A 25157-nucleotide genomic window follows, 5' to 3' on the forward strand; every position below is an offset into this window, starting at 1 on the left:
TAACAAGGATTATAACTGTATATGCTAATGTTTGCTGTTAACATCTCCAGCCAAGTTTCCATACAGCACTTCACAATGGTGCAGTGTAAGGCCAGGCAGCGTCCACGACAGAACGAGGATGCACGAGGATTCACTGACAGTACTTCTAACACAGGAACACTTATGTGCCATCATGACTTGGTTGTCGTTTATTTTCTGCAACATCTGTTGTTACTAAAAAAGAAATCATGTTTTCTTGGGAGCTCTTCGGAAAAGGGGATCTTCACACTGCAACACTCTGCATTCTTTCGCGTGCTGATCTAAAATGCTGATTGAGGCTCTTGCTTCACCTTTGAGTATAATAATGCCACCCATTGTCCATTGATATCCCACCTTGATTATTTACAGCATGCCTCCACTAAAGTAACGTAATTAAACACCAATATTTTAATCTCAGCTATAACAAAGCAGAGGGAAGTTTAAGAAGGCAATTTTCAGAATGTGTACCTTATGAAACAAAAATGGCAAACAGTTTTGCTTTGCTTTTTGTAACTTATTACTGTATTACTCAAGAGTGGTGCCATCTCTTGTCAAACCCTATCTTTAAAGAAAACAAAAAAACATGCTGCTCCAGCCCCTGAAAGCATGCTGCAGGTTAGCTTGGCCTGTCAGACCAGATGGCATCTGCCATCAATGGTTGGACTAGATGATCTTATAGGTCGTTTCCAACCTTGTGATTCTATGATTCTATGATCAATTTTCAGGCAGCTTTTCCAGAAGGTGTCAGATTATATTCCCTCCTTACTCCGAATCAGAAACAAGAAGCCGTATGAACAAATGCCTCATTAGGAAGATAAAACATTTTCACTTTTTCATCTCAGAGCCTGCTGACCCTGCGCACAGCAGCAGACAGTAAGCTCAAAGTGACGACGTGCACAGAGAAGCTGATGGGCTTTCTACTTAATACAGGAGAACTTTTGCTGTAGAGAGCAGAAGAGTGTCATCAGTCTCTTACTAGAATCATTCTGTCATGTGAGATGTTTTTAAAAGCGTGATAATTTGAGATAATGAAAGTTAGTTGAAATAATGACCCATCATCACTGCAATAAAGAATTTTGCTTAATTACAGAGGTAAATTTTGCTGATGTGAGATTGCCAGAAATACACATAGGCGTCCGTCAAATTTCTGATCTGTGCTCCTAAGAATATTCCCAACCAACGATACCCTTCAGACCTATCAGAAAGCTGCTTCTGCTTACGCAAGTGTAAAATATAAAATGAACAGCAGATGTCGTATCTCCACAACCAAAATTCAGAGCTGTGACAGCTACTCGGAGCCCAGTCCTGCTGTCACATTTTGTATAGCTCTGGCTTACCCGCAGGAAGAATGGGAATTTTCGACCATAAAAACCAACTCTGAAGAATTCCGGTTCCAGTCGCTGCTGTTCCATGATATTATCATAATAGGTGGCTTCCATTTTCTGCGGAGGAAAATAACAGCTGCTATCACTCTTAAAACTGCACTTAAAACATGAGACTCTCAAGGTGCACTACAACAAAACGCTGCTCTTGTGCATACACACTTTTTCTTTTAATGAGAATAGTGATATTGTTTTAACAATCAAGATCATTAATTAAATGGTCCATGTGGTGGAGCAGACCATAAAATCACCCAGCTCATTCTACATTTTGGGAGATGATGTATGTCTTTTTTCTGTTGTATTTCATTTTAAATAAAACAAGTCTTGCACGTAATCTTCTGTGCACTGCAGAACTAAGGGCCAAGCTGAGATTCAGGCCTGTGCTTTAACACCCCACTCCCCACAGCTCAGAATCTATACTGCTGTCTGAAAAATTGTACCAATTCAATTGGGTTTGCCTTAACTGAGTTGAGGAGAGTGAAAAAGGGCAAAGCATAATTAAATCTACTCCAGCTCCGTACACCGGTAAGTTTAACACGGAAGAAAAAAGGAGTTTGGAAGGAGGACTTTTATTCAGCCCCAATTATTATTTCTATGGCACTGTGCTGGCACTGCATCAGGAGTGGGATTTCAAACCCTCTTGCCAAAGCGAGTCTCTGAAACGCTCACAAGGATTTCATTATATCCAAAAAGATAGCTTTCTAAAGAGAAGCACCAGTTTGATGTCATTGCTTCCACTGCAGGGAATCCTCACAGCAGCTTTGACTCAGAACACTGTGCCAAGGCTTTCTTCTTGGCTTCACACACATTACCTCTTTTGTAATATGGAGAAAGACCTGAAGTCACTGTGGGAACGTGTTAAGTGAGATGGACAGAATAAGGAAAACTTTGTGCAATGGGGAGAAATTCAATCCAGTTCAGGTCAACACAGATTTAGGGATTCTGAACAGAAAATAGATCATGTACCTGTGAACAAAATGATGAGTTGAACAGGTTTTATTGCTGAGCTGAAACAATCATACTAGCCCACTGATTAAAGCCAATTAAAAAAGAGGCAAAACGAACAGCTAATTTACTGATGTGTCAGTGTTTCCTGCACACCAGAAGAAATGCTCAAGCTGTCCTATTTTAGATGTCTTTGCAAATTCATAAAGGTTATACACAGCAAAACTTTTCTGATTACAGCAACAGTGCCACAAATCTCCCCCAACTTGGTTTTACCAGGGCATCACATCTTTGAAAACTCACAAGAATGCCATAAATGTTTGCCTTTTCCATTCTGTTTTTCCCTTTCCCTCCTCTTAAGTCAGCTGAGGCAGATGGGTCCTGGATATTTTTGGAGTTAAAATGAAATATCAATACATTAAAAAGAAAAGGAAGAAAAAAAGGATGTTTTTTGCAAAAAATATATGTAAAACAGGCAATTGCAGCAGCAAGTCAAGATTTCCTCATCTGTTGTCCATGTTCACTGCTGACAGACCTAAGAATTACCCCAGTGGGCCCACAACACCACTGAAATGAACCCATGGCAAGGGAGTTATTTGTGGTTGGGCTGGTTGGTTGGTTGGTTTCTTAAACTGAGGGTTTTCTGAGAGGTTGGCAGAATTCCCTACTGGATGAGAGTGTGCTAGGAGAGGAACTGCTGTCACATACCCGAATCCAGCTGAGGCTCTGGTAGTCGTAGAGACTTTCGTACTGCATGGCCAGCTCTCTGCACAGCGGGATTCCAAACTCCCAGCTCTGCAAAACCAAAGCAAATCACACTCACAGCGACCAGTGTCTTGGAATCAACTAACAGCCAGCTGAGAGGAATACAGGAACTCATTTTAGGCAATTCATTAGGTATGAAATGCCAGGGTTTAAGTACAAAAATGCAATGTGACGAAACAATTTCCATGAATATCAGATTGATTCTCTTTGAGATGGTAATGAAGGCACATATCCCACTAAAATTACACGCATGCTCTTGCTAAAAGTTCACTCAGCAGACTGGGAACTTCTCTGGAGAAATACAGCTAACGTTTTCTTACTGTTAAATTCCCCTCCCACCCAACATCTCGGTTTTCTTCACTCCCTGAAGTACAGACTCACAGCTGAGGCCCCTCATAGAATCACAGAATGGCTTTGGTTGGAAGGGACCTCAAGGATCATAAAGCTCCATCCCCCTGCCATAGGCATGGCTGCCAACCTCCCCATTTCATAGCAGCCCAGGCTGCCCAGGGCCCCATCCAGCCTTGAACACCTCTAGGGACGGATGGGGGCATCCACAGCCTCTCTGGGCAGCTGTTCCAGCACCTCACTATTCTCTGTGAAGAACTTCCCCCTGCCATTCAACCTAAATCTTCCCTCCTTCAACTTCAAACCATTTCCCCTTGTCCTGCAGTTATCTCCCCTTTCCAAGAGTTGATTCCCCTCCTGTTTGTAGGCTGCCTTTAGGTACTGAAAGGCTGCAATGAGGTCACCCCACAGCCTTCTCTTCTCGAGGCTGACCAAGCCCAGCTTCCTGTTGTCAGCACCTGGAGCATCTTTGTTGCCCCCCCTCTGGACCTTCTCCAGCAGCTTCCAGTCTTTCTTGTACTGGGGTTCCCTCCTGAGGCTGCTCCTTCCTACCGAGAACATGAAACCCTCAAGCAATGGGAAACTCTCAAACACAGAGATACAGCATGCTCAGAACTGACAGGCATTGTTGCACTGAGTATTTGTATCCAGAACTGAAAGTAAAACTCACTTATCTTACATTCTGCATACAGTGAGTCTTTTCTGGCACGCCACAGCCACTGCCATCAGAAGTAAGGAAGAAAGAGGCTGAGTTTGGGCATGCAAACACATACAGGGAGAGGAACTCCCTTGTCACCTGTTAGCTTTTCAGAGAGCTCATTTTATGCCCTTCAACTGAAATCTCCTCTTCCTGCACAGACTGGAAATGCCTTGGGGGCTGTTTCTCACCACATTTATGTAAAGGACCTGGAAGCCCCTGGTCTCAGCTGAACCTTTATTGGATTATTTTTATGCATTACTGGGTTAACTTGCCTCTTTTCTTTTTAACTACAACTGTGTTGCAGAGAAAACAAACTTAACCTGTGAGATTATTAACATCAGTTTTACAAAGAGTAATACTGTAAATTATTGTTAATGGTAATTAACAGTAATGATGTAAAATAATAGTGCTCCATACCCTTTCTTCACTTCAAAAAGAGAATCTCTGCACCATTTGATTAAGTGCAACGGGTGCCTTGCAGCGCTTCACTTTATGCACACACACACAGAGCCTGTCCTAATAGCAGAGATGGGTTTGTTGTCCTCTGAAGAGCAAAAACACAGTGAGTCTAAGAACTCCAATCTCAAAAGAAAGGATAAATGGAAAAAGCAAAAAGGAGAACAAAGTTCCCAACTCTTTATCCTCTGTGGATCACAAAAGCTTACATAAGAACTTGCTAAGTAAAAGATTCCTTCAGAGTATCTTTCACTTAGAAACAAGGAAACTTTGGAACAAGGAAACAACCTGAAAGAGCAGCTCACTGACTGCTTAGAATTAACTTGGGGTTGTGTGATCTCAAATTAACAGCATTTTCACTGTGGCTGTCAGTCCATGACATACAAACAGATACTCCAAATTGTGACCAGCAGCATTATCCAGCTAAGTGCATTATGTGCAAACACAACTACCCAAGCACTCTGCATGCCAATGGGTTTCAGAATAGTTACAGTATCAGCACATAGACTTTCAGTCTTCAGGTGATCCAAATTTACCCAAAAGAATAGAAAAGACAAATCTCTCCTATGTCACCTGGCCAGGAAAAAATGGCTTTTGATACACTGCATAGTAGCAGTTTCACTCCCAAATGGTATGCTGCTGCTAAAGCCTACATAATTCTCTAATCTGTCATCTGGATAGAAGTAGAAAGCTGACTGGCTTCCTTTCAGGTGATCCTACAGACGTAATCTTTTCTTGTTCCTTTTCTGATGTGAATTAAGTCAACAATATGTAACCACATCTTGTTTCTATTTACACCAGCTCTTTCACATGTACTCTCATACTATTCCTGTCATCCCAGCTCAGGCTTTCTCTCTTCCTTTCAAACAGATTTCAATGCAGAGAAATTCTAACATGCCAGCTGAATATTCTGTTGATAATGATGCAGCGCGTAAGTGGAAGAAACCCAACATACAGATAACTTGTTAGAAAGAGAGTCAGAGATATTTAACAGTAAAGCAGAACAAATGGACATCTGACTCACTGGGATTCCTCTTTTTAAAAATGGTGATGTTAATGACTACTGCCTTCACAGTGCAGAAATGGAATATGCAGCAGTTCCATGTGCTGCACAAATGCCACTTTCCTCTACAGCATCATCATCCTTCCCCTCTCAAATAATCTCCTAAGGTCTCCACTGTTACTTTCATTCATTAGTGCTTTCTCTTTTGCTGTCTGATCTGGTGGTATGTTCTGTATTACATTCTTCACTCTGAAGCAGGTTCATGAGAGTTTTATTGCAGCTGTCTCCTATGACACCAGCAACTCTCATTTGTGATGCTGACTGCACACAGGAGGCACAGACAGAGACAATCAACATTTATGAATGGGAGCCTTTATTTACTCACTTCCCAATGTGCAGATTTCTTTTGGAAGTGTGATTCAAATTAGTGTGCACAAGATAAATTAGTTCAAATGCTTGGGATAGACCACATGATCTAAAAATGCTTTGAAAGTGCAGCATTGGGTCTCTCACAGCATCTGTCTGAAACTGAGGAGAATGCACACTGTGGTGTTGGCAAGGGATCTGGTCACAATTCTTATCAAGAAAAACTAGCTCTGAACTGGGTAGAAGAGAGTTGTGAAGTTCTCAAGCTCCTGCTGTCCAGAAAAAGGATGTTAGGTTCAAATTGTCCCATTCAATTTCCTTCAACTAGAAAACCTTGAGTCTTAACGGACAAAATGACTGCTCACATCTGTGAATTAGAAAAAATCCTACATTTAAAGTTATGCACCTCCACATGGTCACAAACCGATGAGAAACACAGCGAGAAGGCAGCAGGAAGGAGCACGCAGAGTGAAGGGAAGAAGGGTCCTGGAGCATCTTATTACTTCCCTGACAGGGCTGCTTCCAGCAATACTGAGAATGAGAGCTGCCCAGCTGCCCTGACCATGTGCTTGATGTGCTCAGCCTGCACGCCCTTCTGTTGTGCATGCCTTGTGCCCCCTGCTTTTCTCCCTCACTGCTGTGAGATCTTCCCATGAACAAGCATAGAATTTTTACACCTTCTCCATGCTGCTCTGACCCTCTTACTTAATGGAAGATACCAGAAGCAGAATCAGAAACTATCTAGATATGCAACAGTATGACAAAGAGCAACACATTCCATTCTTCAGGACCCAGGGAGTGCAGAATACAACCTGCCAGGCACAAGCTAAGCAAACGAACTTCTGCCTCCTGAGCTGGTCCCTGTTACACAGCAGCAGCAGATCTGGCTTCTCTCCATTTTTCAGAGCCCAAATGACATACACACTACTTATGTGGATTAGTTAGTCATTCAGCTACCATTTAAAATGAAGGAGTATTAAAGCACAGCCAAGTAACTCCAGAAATGCCCAGCAGGAAAAAATCCCCAAGAGGTTAATTAACACTCCAATCTGTTAGGAGATTTATAGCAAAATTAGATCCATCAAGTTTGTACTCACCTTTAACGCTTGTATGGATGGCCTGTTTGTCAAAAACACAGGCTCAATTTCTACATAGCCTCTTTATTACGCTTGGCTAAATCAGGTGGCACAGTACTGCCATATTTATATAAGTTAATAACTTAATTTTTTAAAGTGCAGTCTTATAAAGCTGTGAAATTTTCTGAAACTAAACAGAAAATCACATACAGTATTATTAGAGAAGATCAATTTCTGAGCCAAAAAAGATGTAGGTAAAAGTAAAAGATGTAGGTAAAAGTAGGGAAAAAAAGGTAATGAATCACTCCCTCAGAAATTGGCCACTCCCCCTCACAAGCACAATCTGACTTCTCTGTCATGTTCTGCAAAGGATGCCTCTGCCAGAAGCAAAATGGAATGTCAACCCCATATAAATGAAATCCCATTTCTATTTAATGCCACTTTCACTGTCATCATAGGAAAAAGCAACCCTGAGGTGCACATACAGATGTTATCTCCCAGTAATACATGCTGGATGGTTTATTTTCCTGGAAAAAATATAACTCTGACAACATTCTCACAGATGATTTCACTTCTAATACTCCCCTCCAAAACAGAACACAGATACAAGCGGCTGCAGCACCTGCCTGCAGTGCTTCGAACAGTTACTCCTGGCAGGAAAAGCATACCAAATATAAGGAACTGAAATGCATTCACTCTTCTCTTGTGCAACGGATGAAGCTGCACATTAAGTGAAAGAAACTTTAAAATCACAGTGATGCTGAAAAGGCTTTATCTTTTTTAACTGTAGGATCTCCTACAGTTACTTCTACCTACAGGATGTTTACTTCAGGAGGTCAGAAACACAGCAAGTCCTAAACAGCAAAGGCAGCCATAACACAGCACTTTGCACACACTGTATTTTTTTAATATATAAATTCAGGAACTGGTGTTCACCAGTCTCTGCCATGTCAGGTGATCTGAGCTTTGCTTTAGGTAGGCTCCTGGTGGCCTACCTAAACCAGTTCCAAATGTTATACATAATTAAATACCCACACCCATTTTTCTCATCTGGTTTTGGTTGTTTTTTTTTGCTTCAAAGAGCCAAGAAGCAATCTGTCAAGTTACTAAACCTTTTAGTATAAATTTACTTCCAGGCTACTGAACTGAAATGATAGCCTTGCAAGCTCTAAGTCAGGAAAAGGGAAGGAAGCTGCTGGAAGAGAGAAGAAGTTGGCATACCTTCCCTTTGTTGAAGTAATGGATAATCTTACGGCACAGACCTTCCTTACGTTGCCACTCTGACTGAGATGGGTAATGCAGGAACTCTCTCAGAGGTCTGTCCTCCCACTGAAGTAACTCACAGTACAAAAGCAAAGTAAATGCAGCCTCTGTTGGAAATGCAACCATTGAACACTGAATCAATGATGACAAATCTCGAATAGGTTAAAAGATCACAAGCTGCTTCTAAAACACGCTGGAAGTTCTGATGTACAACTTGAGAAAAGAGTTCAGAAGCATTAGGTTAACATTACATTGCTCAGTGGCTTAAAATAGCAGCACGTGGCTCCTTCTGATAAACCTGACTTTTAGGAACAAATCTGTCGAGTCTCTTTCTCCTTAGCTACTTGATTCAAATCCACAGATACTCAGATGTGCAACACACAGCTGAACTGAGCTGTGTAACACTGAGATGGGGCCTGCAGCTGTAAACACAGCTTGGACAACACAGAATTAGAGTCAGCAGACTTTTAAAGTGCTCCCTACATACGCAAAGAAATTTGGGGAATGATAATACAACAGTGGGCTCGTGATTTTCATTCCACTGCTGTGATTTTTCAATCAACCTTCCTTGCACAACACTTTAATACAAAATTCAGGGTGCAAACTAACTGGACAGAATGAGGTGGACCTCAGCTTCTCATCTTTCTAAATAACTGATTATAACAACATTTTTTTCCTAATAAATTCAACAGATAATAGAGAATAAGATTACGAGAATCAAAACCTTTCAGTGGGACTTCAAACAGCCCCTGTTTGGTGCCTGACTAACCTGTGTAGTTCTCAGCCTGTAAGTGCATGTCACACAGCTTGTGGATGTAGCGGATGTACATCTCTTCCTTGTTAATTTCTGATTTATAGAAATTCTGTAAGAGAAAGAGAACAGTCACTCTCACTGAGAAAGTTCCTTCCTCCACAACAATCAGAGATGCCTCTGTATGTATAAAGGTACTGAAAAAAGATTAACATAAAAGGAAAGGACTCATTCTTTTTGTGCTCATGCAGATCTAACTCACCAATGTTAGAATTATTTTCAAAGTGAGGGCACTCAAACATGGAAAGAAAAGGCCAGAGAGTTTGTGAGACCTCTGTCACAAAGACCCTCAGAATGCAGCTGGGGGGAGGTGAGACTTACAGCACTCAGCTCCAGGCAGAGCTGGACCACAGCTCCCAGGAGGTGCTCCTAAGCTCTGTCATTACATCCTGCCTGCCCTTGGATCCTGCACCTTGTCTGACACATTCCTACCCAATTTTCCCCACCCCAGCGTCAATTTCACTGCACAACGAAATAAAGGAAACATCTTTACCATAAGGTTTACAGTGCAACCGATTTTCTTGTTCTCTGTTTCATCGCCTTTCATACAGTCCCTAAAAAGGTAGAGGAATGTTACAACACACATCTGAAAGATTTCCTTTCGGAAAAAAAAAAAAAAAGAGACAAAACTTTCAAAGAAGACATGGCAAACTTTTCTGAGAGCCATACTGTCAGCTAGTTGGTGGCTGGGATCCACAAGGTGTCAAAACTGATCAGCACAGCTCTCCACTTCACAGTTCTGTATGGGACTTGTACAATTGCCCCAACAATTATTACACATTTGGTCTGGGCATTTCCAAATTTTGATGCAGTTCTCTATTTTGTTCTGCTCTGGGACTGAAATATTCTGCTGCTTATTGAAATTATACTAAAAAACTGTTATCTGTTCCTGTACTAAGCATGAAAATGAGTGTCTGTGTAACAAAGCTGCACTGACAGTTGCACCAAAAAGAAAGTCAGCTTCCTTGCACTCTCTTTTAACGTGTCTCAGATATCTGGTCTTGCTTAGTTTTACAGCAGCTGCTGTCAAGAAAAGAAAGAGCAAATCTGATCAAACTGGTCAGGAGAACAAAAAGAACAAACTGAACAGTGCAGTGAAGGATTTGTGATTGCCCAATATCCACACCCAGTCATGTGTTTTCACCTCCACTGAGCAGCGGAAGAACCAAATAAATATTGGAACTTGTCAGCAGGATACAGATAGAAACACGTGGGTCGGTTCTAAGAGTTTCTAATTGCCAACTGTTCCATGTTGTAAAAAACAACTCTGAGTGTATGTATATGTAACATGGTGTATATAATATTTTACATATAATGTATGATACTACATACATCAATACCTATATGTGTATGCATATACACTTGTGAGAATGAACAACTTTCTTCACCTCTGCTGTTCACCTGGAATGATCTGCCAAGAAGAGCCAGGGCTCTTTGCTTTTCACTTGGAGCCTTGCAGCACTGAGTTACACATACTTATATAACGCTTCCCTGATGAATGCAGCTTGATAGACAATGGAAATGCTCTCTGTACATGATAAATTTGGTATTACCTCTACACAAACTTCTTATACACTCACTGAGGACACATTACACTGCTGTCAGATACCTGTAGTCCAGCAGGCGCTCCATGAGGCGAGTTACCGATGTAACAAAAGAGATTCCAGTCTCTCGCCACGTCTCCTGCTCAATCTTCTCCAGCAAACTGTGCAGAGATGAAAAGACAGCAGATGAGGCTTCTGCAGAACCAGTGCTGTGCATGCAGGCAGTCATGGACAACTTGGTTCCTTCCTCATGAAACAAATGCACAGAATGACTGTCTTACCTGGGATAAGGCCCAAAGAGCTGGGTTCTACTCCAGGCAGCATGAAGCAAAGAGAAGGAAATTACAGAATTGACAGGAAAAGGAAAAATACCCTCATAATGCTGTATAAAATGTGTGAAAGAGAGCACTGCTCGCAGCTACAACTGATTGCTGCGCTGTTACCTGCAGCTTCTCTAACAGCACACAGAAGTTGGGAGTCTGAACCTAAAGCAAATTAATCTGCTCATTCTCACATAAATTTTAGTCTGTCATGAGCAACCAAACAACATCACATCACAATTTATTTAAACTGTACATAAATGAAAGCAATCTTTTTCTGATCAGCAAACTAGGCAGTACATGGAGAATCTCAGTGAGGTGGCTGAAGAATGAGAAAAGGCCCAAGTAAAAACACTGAAAATCGTTTGCAAAAAATGGTAAAGGAAAGCAAAGCCAGATGCTGGTATCCTGAGCTTGAAACAGATCTCTTGTCAAAAAACTTGCCACTTGTACTGGCAAGAGGAAACAGAAACTGTTGGGTGTGTTCTCCGAGGATGATTTCCACCCTGGGATCTGTTTCCCATTTCAGCAGAACAGCTGAGACATGGAAGTCAGTGTCAACTGTTTATTTCACACTGCGTTTTTTAACTTTGTGAGAAAAGAGCTGAAATCTCCCTCAGAGCTCACAGTACTCAGAAAATACAGTACATACACAAACTCAGAGGCTGCTGGACTTCAACTTCAAGGTTGTATTTCTTGGCAACACAACCACTACCACCTAAAAATACATTAAACTGTAGTCCCCAATTCTTAACATTTCAGGTTACACGTGCCTTCAGGAGGAGCAAATGGAAAGCAGAACATTCCCCTTGCCAAGTGAATAAAAGAACAAGACATTTTCTTTTTTATTCCTAAAGCATATATTTTTTCTCTGTACACTTGAAGTGCCAGACTTCCCAAGGCTGAATATCACAAACCAAAAGTGAATATATTTACTTGCTTTCTATGGAAAGCATACAGATGGGCAGGCTTATCCGTCCTGACAGTAAATGAGTCAACAAATGTGAACCAAGAAATGCAAAGCTTTATGCCTCAAACTGCCTGCACATTGCTGGGGGACACATGAGATGGTCTGAATACAAAATCACGGAATCATCTAGGTTGAAAAAGATCTTCAATGTCACCACCTTCAAGGTGACCTCGGCCTTGACCTGCCACCAACCTGACCTACTGAATCCCACCACCAAATCACACCCCTCAGCGCCACATCCAGACCTTAGTGGGATGTGACCACCTCCCGGCATGGGGCCCCCCACTGCCCTAGGCAGCCCGTTGCAGTGCTTTCCAACCTTTATGTGAAGGAATTATCCCTAAAATCCAACCTAAGCTTCTCCTGCTGCAACTCGAGGCAGTTTTCCTCATGTTCTACCACTCGTCACCTGAGAAGAGAGACTGACGTCCACCTTGCTACAATCTCCTTTCAGACGTTTATAGAATGATGTGGTCCCCCTCAGCCTCCCTTTCTGCAGGTTAAACAACCTCAGTTCCCTCAGCTGCTCCTCCTAAGTCTTGCCTTCCAGTCCCACCACTAGCTCTTCTCTGAATATCTTCCAGCAACTCAGTATCTTATCACAGTGAGAAGCCCAAAACCGAACACAGCACTCAAGGGACAACCCCTTTCCTAGTCCTGCTGGCCATACTATTTCTGATGCAGGCTCCCTTCCATAAGGGTAAGGACTTCTCTGCTTTTCTGGTCCCCACTAGAGAGCCTCATGTATTTATTTTTCTAATACTCCAGGAATTTCCTAACCCATTTCCACTCCGCTTTACTGAGCTTTAGCAAACACCTGGGAATCTGAAGTCTGCCCTGACTGGCCCCTCACTAAGGGCTAGTGATGGTGAGATTTCTCCTAGCTTCCTGCAGAAGATTTCATCCAGCTCTTCATCCTGCTTGCCTGTTCTATAACAGACTCCCAGCATAATATCTACCTCATTGGCCTTAACGTATGGCCTAAATTTTGCTAATGATGTCTTTGGCTCACTGGAATATTAAAAGACTTAGTGTTAACTGCTTTGGACTCTCAAAGTCCTTCTGATATAAACTAGGGCCTTTAGAAATACAATTTAGAGACAGCTGAGTAATCAAAGATAACTAAGTTGAAAGTCAGATTTTAAGTCTTTTGTTCATGCTTACGAGTACTGCACATTTGAAAGGCAGTGGAAATACAGTGTTGTGATGGACTATGCAAAAAGCGGAGTTTACATCTCCTGAGCCAACTCAGAGCACAGCCTTCAAAAACTGGAAGCAGCAAAGGACAATGCAGAGGAAAATCTCTTGCTCTAACAAGGCTGACCTGCTAGACCTCAAACCAGACCTAAGGCCACGATTTTGCATACTGCTAAGTGAAAAGAAAGGCATTGGCATCTCCAGCAAATCAATTTTTACAGAACAATGACAACAACTTACCTGTGCAGCCTGCTATTGGATTGTATGGAAGAAAGGCACAGAAAGATACAGTTTTATCTTTTCAGATCTAGCTTGACAGAGCTCTGTTTCACTGAGAGCCATGTCATGAAAACCTGCCAGGGTGCCCTTTACTACATTCCCTGAAGAGCAGCACTAGAGCTGCTACTGCAGCACAGATGACTGCTTTGACTGCTTCAGTGACCCCACACAACACAGAGTGAGCAGAAACTGGCATGGCTTACAGCAGGCTGAAGAGTTCTCTGTAGTTCTCATCACCTTTTCCTTCGGATACCAGGCTGTCCAGCTTATCGATCAACTCAGCTTCCACCTGGATGAGAAGTTCCAAATTGGTTACAAATCAGCTGCTCATGTACATGATGAGTTCCAAACACTAAGAGGACTGGAAGAACATTTTATTTCTCATGCCCTGGAGCCTTCCCACTTCTGTGCGCGAGCAATTTACTTCTCTGTGGCTCAGTTAAATGGAAACACTTTTCTTATTTTGCAGTGAAATAGAAGGACTAGAATAAAATTATCTATTTGCCTATCAGAGCCTAAATGAACATTCCGGGGGAGGTAACGCTGCTTCTTCCCAGGAGTTTCTGATGTTCATTCTCTTATCAAACAAATCACTCTGAAAACAATTTCTCTGAGCAAATACATCAAACAAAGTACATCCTGTGTCAAAATCATAATATCCATGCAGAGAAACTAATTTATGGCATGATCACCACTAGTCTGCTGTGATGGTTCTGCTGGTAGGTAACTGACTTTCAATCACCGAGACGTAATTACATTGCAAGATTTGTTCATTAAACTCAGTGACTTCTCTATGAGCATATGATGCATTTCCTTTTCACACATGTACAGGGACAGAACAGCATTGTTATGCCTCTCTTCCCTTACAAAGGTAAGGAATACACATTCATTTTACACATTCATGGACTCTAATGCTCCATAGTCAAGTTTGATATCAGATATTCCAATAAAATTGCTTCAAGTGCAGAATTCCACATATCTAATATTAAAGGTTTTTTTTGTTTTTTGTGTGTTCTTGGAAGACTGAGAGAAAACATGCTTTCAATACTAATGAAGACAGAGGTTTCTAAAGGTTGATGTGGTTTGTAGAAATGCCGCATGTTTTTAGTTAACCATTAAGATAGTTTGAGTTCCTCTGTTTTTTAGCTGACAAACTGCAAAGGAAGGAAAGATGAGAAGGAAGAGTAAATCACCCAGAGACACACAGATGGCACTGGTGCTCCTGTTACTGAAATCAATGAAAGGAGTCGTGATTTAGTCCATAAACCAGACTGCACTGCTATGTCCCACTGCACAAAAAATTACCTTGATAAAACAAACTACTGGGAAAACAAAAAGTAAGAAAGAAAAAGCACAAAAATGGATTTCCTGGATTTTTGTATTTTTGAATACTAAATTGGTTGTTAGAAAAGTCAACCCAACTTCAAAATTAAAACAAACAAACACTCTCTTTGTTCACGAGCTACAATAACTCATCCAAAAACTTTGGTGCATGTGTCCAGCTGTTTAGCTTTAGACTGGACAAAAAATGACTTCTTTGAGCTGCTAGTAAGATTTAATGCATCTTGTACTGATTGTTATGTTTAAGAAAGATTTTTGTGGCTGTAGCGTAGAACACATCAGTGAGTATAAAAATTAAATGGTTATGAAGAGTTCATCTTTGATGCAGAAAGTATAATCAGATCCAGGAACTAGAAGATGACTGTGGTACTTCTAACTGCAAATGCCAGAGCAGAAGCTGTTCCATTGTTATGTTAATACAGCACCTACAGCAAAAAGAGCACCACAATCAAATGTCACCAAAATAATAGCAGTAGAAATAATAATCAAGGGAGCTGAAGAGAAAAAAAACTCCACAGAAGCCCTTGGTAATACTCTTCCACATAGTTTTTAATGGTTCAGGTTAAGGAAAAGGTCTGTTTCTCTCCTGGGATGACAGACTGTAACTGACATTTTAATACCACATTATGATAATTTAAATACAAAGTCAAACAATTTCTGGACATGCTTTGCACTGTGTGACTCTGGTAGAACTGTCAGAGCACCTATCTGCAGGCCCTTGCCACCTGCATGGCCCCAAACACAACAAGAAGAAAGCCCCATCACCTGAGGATCCATTCGAAGCTTATCCTTTATTATCCACACTTTGAACTTCCAAGATCTGTTTTACAGTGGAAAATTTACACCAATCTCTGATCATGAAAGGACAACTAAACAAGCACTCTCCTGGCTGCTCTGCAATCACAGCTCATGGCAGGTGCCAGCAAAGGAACTTGTGTTGGGCTCAACCATTCCAGCAGAGTGGCTATAATTTCTCCAAGAATATTCAGTCACAAAATCAGTTTCAAAGCACGGTGTAATTATTTAATTATACAATACTGTCTTCTGTCTGGAAACTGAATACAGAGAAGTAAAGGCCAACAATCCTGGCTGAACTGTTAAGTCTTTTTTTCTAGTTTGCAGTGTGACTCATTTCATAGCTGACAAGCTGCATGGAAATCAACGAATTGTGAGCCCAGCACTTCAGAAATTCTTATCCCTTTCTCATTGCTCTTCTCTACATTCAGAGGAAACGCAGCTTGCTGTTAAATGCACTGCTTAAATAATCGTGAGTGGCCTGCAATAGTTTTGTGAGCCATGCTTCAAATTTATTATTTTCATGTATCTGCATGACAACATCTTCGTCCCTATTGGATGTGGATCAACAGATATGCATTCCTTGCTTCTAGCTGGGAGCTGCAAGAAAGACAGAGCAAGCACATGAACTGTCCATGGCTACCCATGACTGGGAAGCTGCCTCACCTGTTTGAAGTTGCCATTCTTTCTCTGCTCCCAGTCCATCATGTCATGGAAGATGGGAATCATGATATTCCGGACTTCTGGCTGTGGGACGAGTGTCACACCAAGAAAGGGGCCAATCATTCCCGGAATAAAGTGAATCTTATGCTCCCCTGTACAACACAAAGCAATGGTGATTAAATAAAAGCATTTGTTCTCTGTTGCTGAGATGAAGATGTGCCTCTGCAAGAGTGACAATATTGGGCCCAATGTAAAATCATAGGCACAAACATGAAGAACGCTAAAGCTTTGAAGAAGCTTTGAAGAATGCTAAATACTTTTCCTAAATGGACTGAAACAACAGCATTTGCTTTATGCCGTTCCCTGCAGGGCCCCCAGGGTTTTTAATTTCACTACAAAAGCCTTCAGCAAAAACTGTCGGTGCATCTCACTTGCAGGGGAATTCAAATTGTTAAAACCAACTAAATTAAAACATACTAGCCAGGGGAAAAGAGACCACAGGCATTTCCAACTTATGAAGGAAAATATTTTGAAAAGGTTGGTGAGAACTACTCTATTTCACAGAACATATTTAGATTTCAAAGAACCACAGAGCTCTTCATTTTGGTTCTATAGGAGTCACAGTTCTGTAACTGACCTTGACTAAGATAGAAACAGCACTGCTTCTCAGCAACAGGAACAAAAGGCATTTTGCTCACAATATACTCTGTGTCTGCTTACTGTGCAGTTGCAGAGAACAAATCAAACAGCCATATTTTGAACAACTCCCAGTGATAAATATCTCTACATCTGTAAGAGGGTTCTTTCTTCTTCCTACTTGAATTTTTCTCCCACAGTTTTTCAGTTTCTCAATCTCCAATACATTGGAAAGTCTCCTTATTCCTACACAGATGTTTCAAAACTGGCAGCATCACCTTAGCTGTGAGAGATGGTCAGGTTTATTCAGTTTTTCACATTAAGTTTTTTTTCTTTTCACTTCTACAGTTATCTTCCTGATCATCATATTGTTGTGTTGTTCTGCAGAAAGTGGGGCCAGAACAACTGCTCCAGAACCAAGGACAAGTACGGAAAACTTGCAGCCTAATATAAAACCCCTTCCCTTACTGAAGATTCTTTTGTATTTCCTCAAAAAGCTTTTTGCTGGTTTTATTTATGGCATTTTACAGGTAGCTCCCATCCAGCTCATTATCACATCTGTGGTCTACATATAAAATGATAATATTTGGCTATTTGAACATAATTGCATAATGAACATTTGCACAATCTGTCACCTCTATCAGCACCTTTTTCTCATGTCCTGTCCCATATGCTTCCTTTGTCCTCCAATGTTCCCACAGGTATTCATTTTCATCCCAATACAGACAGGATGCTGGCCTAGCCAGACTTGCTCTCACCTAGTCAAGATTTTATTTGGATGTTGTATTAATAAAATCCTGAACTAGTTAAGCCCAAGACTGCCACAGGGCGCTTCTCAAAGCAGAAGTCCTAGATGAAATTCTCCATTTAGCTTTTGAGACTTGTGGAGACAAGTATTTTCTGTGTAACATACTTAACTTCTTTATCAAAATACGTAACGAAAAGGTGAACTGTAGAAGTTGAAATTTTATCACAATCTCGCATTATTGTGGATAAAGCTTTTCAGTTTTGGGTTATTTTTAAGCAGTAATGTATAATTCGTTACTATATGCGCATTACATAGCAGAAGAAGACTCAAAGAAAGAACCTTTATTGTATGACATTTCCAGGCATTAGAACCAAACATCTGCAGCTATAATTTCCTACCACAACTTCAGCTTTGAATCATCTCCACATGTATAAAATTAATTACACCTATGAAAATGAAAGTATCTGCTCTACAGTCTAGAATGGGAGAGAGATGTCAAAGAATATCTCCATATGAAGATGCAAACTGCAGCACAGTTCAAGGGATCAGAGAAAGCTGGTTTTATATTTGCAGATACATAAAAACTGTCATTGATTATGTCAAACTAATGCCTTCCACGGTTGTATTTGAGTAGAAAGTATTTAAATTGGTAGGAATGCATTACTTCAAGTGAAGATGGTGCAGAAAAGGATTTTTGGTAGGAGAAGAGAAATGCTTCCTGGTTTTACAGATGCTAAGAGAAAGTATTGTGTGATGCTAAAAATACCATCAAAATTCTAACAGAAATCAGGAGTTACCTCAGCTTCAATTATTAGGACAGAGAATGAAGAGCCATACCTAAGTTCTGCCACATGCTGAAGAGCTCATATGCCATCATCACTCTCATATCACCATATCTGAAAGAGAAGAGATAGATAACTGCCTAACAGGAAAAAAATAAACCTCAAAAGTCAGTGATGTTCAAAAAGACTACAGTAGTTTAACTGGAAAGAACTTACAAAGATCATTAAGTCCAACTTCGTGGCTAACTGAAACTTACAGCACTGTATTAAGGGCATTATTCAACCGCCTCCAACATACTGACGCTTGGAGGCATCAACTTCATTCACATTAAATTCACATTCAAGCCAACATAAAAATACCAAACATCTGACTTATCACAGATCACTATATTAGGAGATCTACTTATGTGGAGCACTTCCACATCCCACCTTCCAGAATAAATCAAAGAGACCTATGGTAGAAAAAGAAGTCTCAGTTTTTCAGGTGGCAGAAAAGACTGGGAAGCCAACAAGAGATTTTCTTACTTATCTATTATCTTCTTTCTCTTAGCTGGTGTGGCATTTTCTAGTTGGAGGCTTGGCTGGTTTATGAACAGCACCGCCAGGCTGAAATAAGAGTTCCACACCTGTAAAACAGGAAGGAAGTTTTATAGTCTTACACTCCAAAGGAATAAGTTTTAACAAGCATAGGAAGACACCATAGGATAATTTAGGCTGGTAGGGACCCTGGAGATCATCTACCCACTGCATCAGGTTACTGAAAGCTCCATCCAGCCTGGCCTTGAAAATCTCTTGGGATGGGCACCCAAAGCTTCTCTGGGCAATCTGTTCCAGTGCCCCACTGCCCCCTGCCTAAAGATTTTCCTCCTAACTTCTACTCATATCTCCACTCCTTCAGTTCCACACTGTTCTCCCTTCTCTTATCACTGTCGCCATACAATGTTCCTTTGTAGATAGGATCCTTTTTCAAAGCAAGATGTAATGTAATCCAATATATAGCTTAAACTCTGGGATACAAAACACATTAGGATTCCAATGGATAGGAAATAAAGAGGCTAACTCTTAGCACTAATGTTCAAAAATGACTAAAACTGATTACTACAACAAAGTTTATATTGTTCACTGTCTCAAGGCTAAACAGATTTTATCCATCAAGAAACGGAGATTATATAATAATATGAATGACAGTCCTATAATTTAGTGTCTTTTCCCAAAGAAATGAGGCTATGCAATCATGCTGTGTGCACATGTGCGAAGGCACACATCTGGCTGCTCTTCCTTAGTAACACCAAACTTGTTATCTGCAATCTGCGAATCTGTTATCAGGCAATATGGAAAACACTCTTAAGATAGTGCATTCCTCCAAGGTTTAAGTCTACAGCCAAAGAGGGAGACCCCTGGGAGAAGAAGATTATGCAGAGCCCAACTTCAGGGAAAGCACTGTCTGAGTCCATATTTTATGATCCTCAGATTTGTGAGACAACAGCTTCATTAGCTCCTCTGCTTAAGTAAATATTTGTTTCCTTTGCAAAGGGCTTCATTTGCCTGATCTGAGCGTTCTGTTCTGTACTTCCCTCAATCCAGAGAAGTTCTTTTATCGATCAGATCATCTTCCTCAAAATCAAATAAGTGCTGCAAATTTAACCAGCAAATACAGAGAGCAGCTCTTGTTCTTTTGGTGCTACCACTTTAAGAAGACGCCACAACATATTCTCAGTATCAATCCTTACTTTAAAGTCAAAGTCCGTTTCTGTGAAATTCTTGTGCAGTGCAGAAGACAGGTACTGAACTGTTGTAACTATGATACTGCAGTCAAAAAAAGACAAGAAAAGAGGAAACATTTGAATCTGAAGTATAAATCACACTACAGTACTGCATGCGTTGATTCCACTACACACACAGGCACGCATTCTTCATGGAATTTCTGTAAGTAAAACTTGCTAGAAGTCACTTATCTTTCTATGTTTTCATCAGCAGCCTGTAGTATGTGACAAAAGGTAAAGAACCTTATTCATTATTAGGGAATTTACACATGAGCTTTTAAAATGGTATCTATTGTATGGCTGGGCCATATCACCTGAAGTGAAACAAAAGAATACATCTGTTTTTCTTCTGTTTTAACAGAAATGGTTGGGTTTTTTTCCCCAAAAAACAGCAACTTAAGATACTTGAGCTGTTTTAATTCCTGGCTATATAATAGTACTTTATCAGTCACACAATAACACGTTTTTTGAGTATTTCTGCATTTCTCAACACTGCCCCCGTCCCTCCCATCACTACTTAGGACACGAGGTAGCTATAAGGACACTTCAATGCAAAACAATCAAGCCGTGCAATAAATTCAGGAATTCATAGCATGTAGATACACCTTCAGCAACATTAAAAAACAATAGCAAATCTCTGATCCACATGCACACCATACTTCCAAAAGCACTGCTAAATGTATTTATCTTAGCCTAAGAATTTAGAACAAAATATCTTTTCTTACAAACACCATTTAATCTGACATCCTGAAATACTGAGATCCACTCCTTTCACTTTTCATTGTGCTGTGAACTCACAGAGCACGACACGCTGACCAGGACACATTCCTGTTATGGGAACCCCTCCAGTCCTCATCTGGTAGTAACTCCACAGCTAGTTTGTCTAACGCAACAAGAAACTAGCAAATAATTCAGCCACTGAGTGTTCATCACACTGCTATCATTTCAGAGTGTGGCACTTAACTGAAGAAAGAATGATAAAAAAAATTAAGCAGGCCACTGACAACTCAACTGAAAAATAAATGTGTGCAATGTGCCTGGTATCATTGCTGAGGTCTAATCCTCTTCTTCTAACATACCTGAGTGCGTCTAGGAGGGTAAAGATGGCTGTTTGTGCCACTCTTATCCCCAGTGCAGCTACTTCAAGCTTTGGGTTTAAACCTCTAATTTTTCACACCTTTGCATATTGGTAGATTATAACATACAGAACGACAACTGTAAGTCCCAGTTTGGTCCAATGTGTCAAAAGAAGGAAAGAACTGGGATAAGTACTGCAGGATTCTGTCTTGATCACAACATTTCAACCTGATGAAACACATTGCATCACAGGTTTTGAGTGCACAGGAGAAAAAAAATCTGATATAGAATGACAGAAGTTTATACCTGCTTCTCTACTTACTTGCTGGTGAGCAACCTCATCACCATCCAGTCTCGAGGAAAGACACTCATTTTCATGAGGTTCCGAAATACACAGAAAATCTTCAGGAGGAACTCCTATTGCATAGGTGAAAAAAAAAAAGTCATTAGCAGCTGAAGATCTGTGTTCTTGATTACAAGCACTTCTTCAGCTCAGCATGCTTCATTTGAGCACTAGGCCATCCATGTGAAAACATGGTAACAACAAATACAAATATTGCTTTATTTGCATCTAATATGTACTGATTGGGTTGTAGCTGTTTAAATCTCGACTTTCACAGTGAGACAAATATCTTCCTTATGAGTATAATGTGCGAAGGCTGCTCTGAAAGTAAAGCCACCTATTTTGATAGGCACGGCAGTGGTAAAAGGGCAATGTCTGAAGGAAAAGCTAAGGAGATAACGCATATCAGATGAACTGATAGCTGGAAAAAAAAAGTTGGGGATAATACCTTCAGCCTGTCATGCTGCTGAGCATTTCCTTAGCATTCATTCTTATGGCAATAAGGACAGATTTTAATTCAACCACAAATCCTTGTGTTGGTTTAACGTAAGAATGATAGTGTAGATAGTTTTAAAAAATATTTAACGAGAATTAATATGATTTAATTTATCAAATCATTTTCCTATGAGCAATTCAATTATCTGAAAGGTAATAATCTCAAGTAACTATCAACCTGAGATACAGTGAACCCTGCTACCAGGAGGCAAGAATTCCTCTATCACAAATTTATCTTCCTGATTTATTCAGCCTCTCTATATGCATATGATCTAGAAAGACTATTCAGGAAGGAATCCTTACTGCTTTTCCTTCACATTTGTTAAGGCAACATAAGTTCCTGCCACATCACACTCTTCTCATTGTCTCTATTTTATTAAGTGCCATGTTAATCAAAAGCAATCTTATCTTTATAAATAAAGTTATTCAGCCTCTTAAATAGACCTTTGTCTGAGATATACCTCTATCCTACAGAAGATGAAACAAAAAGTTCGTCTCTGTTGTTTTGAGAGGTGCATTTCAAAATGACAGTGACAAAAAAGCCATCTGAGCCCCTCATCAACCACAAGGTCATCAAAAGCCATAACTGAAGTTAAAGGTCACAAATTTGGCAATGGTGCATAAAATCAAGTAGCAAGATTGCTGCTTTTCCAAGAAAGGCTCCATTTGCCAGAAACATATGTATCCCAAAACAGGTTTGAAACACTCTTTTGACACAACATCTATTATCATAAGAGGGAAAGGAAGGTTTACAAAACCAGAGTGCCAGAGAATGGGAATGATTAGCAGAGCAAGTAAAGCCTGAGGGATTCCCTCTGCTTTCTCATTCAACATCATGTTCTGCTGTACCTTTAGTTCATCCTTGCTTTGGAAGTTGTCCAGCAAGTGCTGGAAATGAGTGTCTGACATCTGACGAAGCAAAGATAAAAGACAGGACACGTATTCTCCCTGTTGACCAAATGAGAAATTCTTTAGATCAGACAATCTGAAATTCTGTGCATATAAAACTCAACTTGGGGTAAGGTATAAAGGGAGGGGTCTGAAATGGCCCCATGCCTATGAGAGGGAAAGCTATCATGCACAGAGATTAAAAATACTGCATGTTAACAGTTCCTGAATGACTCTTTATATACAGGAATACATCTCTTAGAGACCTACCACAAGTGCTGTTTTTACATGGATTTTAACAAGCATTGTAGTCTAAACAAAAATCATTCAGAATCATTAATGCAGACATTAAAGAATTTCTCTCCAAGCATGCAGTTCTTGACAGTCACCTTCTCAGTTACGTGCCTAACAAAGGTGTGACTGCTGCTCATGCAGGTGTACCAGGAAGAACTGAAACAAATTTGCTGAGATACTGAAAACAGCATAGTGATAACAGCACAGGATCAGTACAGGCTACCAAAGGTGTTGGAATCCTGTAAATATTTAGCTATTAGTGCTCACCAAGCTACCTGCTGTCAATAGCTACAATATTAACAGTATTCCATTAAGCTACTCTGAATGTAGCTTGGGTAAGCCTATGTGAGTTACAATTACATTTCTGGCCTGCAAAGCAGATGCACCCTGACAAGTTACCACAGTATCCCAAAGAGTTTTCCAAAGATGGGCTCCCCCATTTTACATATCTGAAAGTAAAGCACAGAGAAGTTAAGCAATTTGTCCAAGATACTGAGTATGGCAGTGACAGGAAAGTAAGGAGCATGTCTTCTAACTGTCACTCCCTGTGAAACATGCAAGCTGCTTTCTAATCGGTATCTAAAAAAGACTACACCTACTGCCATGCTGTCAAATACAAACTCAGGAACAAATATGGGGGTATTCTGAACTTGGGACTTTCCTCTTCATTTTTACTGATTCTTAAATCAATAGATGCTCAAGCATCTACCTGGAAGCTTTGACATGGGGTGAACTTTTACAGGGCTGAACTTCATCAGGAAAAAAGGCATGCTCTTGCATGTATGGATCGTGTGATAAATAACATTAAGTTAAAAAGCAGAAGTCAAAGGAAGATGAGATGTCACTAGATGCTGTAAAATCTATTAAATGTCTTGTTCTTTATCAGGGTTTTTCTTCACTCTTTCTATAAAATAGAAAGATACCATCTTTTCACTCGTGTGAAAAATGTGCCTTGGTGTTTGCCTGCCTCTGAGGTTTCAGCCATTTGACAAAAAAGCAAGACTAGAAAAGAGATGTTCTGTAAAACAGCTTAACATCACACATTGTGCAAAAGCTGTGCTAGAGACTCTACCAAATAGACTAGAATAGGCTAAAGTAGCAAGGGCAATGAATCCAGAAAAGCTTATCAGCATTTCTGTTCTTTTTCTCATGATTCACTACATGTCAAGGAAAAGGATTCTTTCCCTAGGTGTACGCTGGCACACCTTACAAACTGCTGGCTTTTCCCACTTCTCCCAACAGCTTGTCTTAGCCTCTGCTATTTCTTTTTCCAAAATATGCTGTGTTTCATTTGTAAGAAATAATCAGTGAACATGAATGAAAGATCTCCAGGGTGGTGCTAAGGGACTTGCCCACTTGAAAGTACGGTATTGTCAGCCTTAGGAATCAGAGTCCAAAGCCCATTCAGGGAGGAAGCCCTGGGCAGCAACCCAGTTAGCATATACCCCACCTTCTAATCACTAATTCTCAATCACAGCTGAAAAGATAAACAAGAAAATAACCTGGAAATCCACAAAAGCCTCCTTTAGCACAACTGCTCCTCGCAGACATTGCTAGCACAGAGGAAGGAAAGGATCAGTGACTTACTAAGAGAAAGAGACAAAGCCCTGGGCATTCATGCAGGATTAATGATAATGAGGTGCTTGCGGTGGTGAGGGACTGAACCAAAGGTTACAGAAAAGCAGGAAATAGAAACTGATTGTTAGTTACTAACAGTGATTTCTGCTGTGCACTGCGGGCAACGCTGCCCTCTTACCGCCTCCTGAGACTGCGATTTACTCATGATTGTTAGCAGAGTTTGTAAAAGCACATCCAGGAGGCTTTCCACCATCATCTCAACCTCCTCCACGACATCTCCCTCCTACAGTAAGTGGTAAGCAAACAGACAG

The 25157-nt window shown here is 40.6% G+C and overlaps 1 protein-coding gene across 1 annotated transcript in view; it reads right to left on the minus strand.

Moving 5' to 3' along the window:
• Positions 1 to 25157, minus strand: part of DOCK3 (dedicator of cytokinesis 3) — a gene marked incomplete at both ends in the record, with an annotated part of 169496 nt that overhangs the window by 22435 nt on the left and 121904 nt on the right. Inside the window, 15 exons of the mRNA XM_079540482.1 lie at positions 1356 to 1460; positions 3054 to 3140; positions 8281 to 8429; positions 9092 to 9185; positions 9627 to 9687; positions 10743 to 10838; positions 10959 to 10985; positions 13647 to 13732; positions 16246 to 16394; positions 18464 to 18522; positions 18934 to 19034; positions 20139 to 20214; positions 21571 to 21665; positions 22936 to 23034; positions 24983 to 25129. Coding sequence (XP_079396608.1) covers positions 1356 to 1460; positions 3054 to 3140; positions 8281 to 8429; positions 9092 to 9185; positions 9627 to 9687; positions 10743 to 10838; positions 10959 to 10985; positions 13647 to 13732; positions 16246 to 16394; positions 18464 to 18522; positions 18934 to 19034; positions 20139 to 20214; positions 21571 to 21665; positions 22936 to 23034; positions 24983 to 25129 — 1431 coding nt within the window. The remainder of the gene's footprint in view (positions 1 to 1355; positions 1461 to 3053; positions 3141 to 8280; positions 8430 to 9091; positions 9186 to 9626; positions 9688 to 10742; positions 10839 to 10958; positions 10986 to 13646; positions 13733 to 16245; positions 16395 to 18463; positions 18523 to 18933; positions 19035 to 20138; positions 20215 to 21570; positions 21666 to 22935; positions 23035 to 24982; positions 25130 to 25157) is intronic.

Source organism: Tetrao urogallus, assembly GCF_951394365.1.
Source record: "Tetrao urogallus genome assembly, chromosome: 10".
NCBI classification, from domain to species: domain Eukaryota; kingdom Metazoa; phylum Chordata; class Aves; order Galliformes; family Phasianidae; genus Tetrao; species Tetrao urogallus.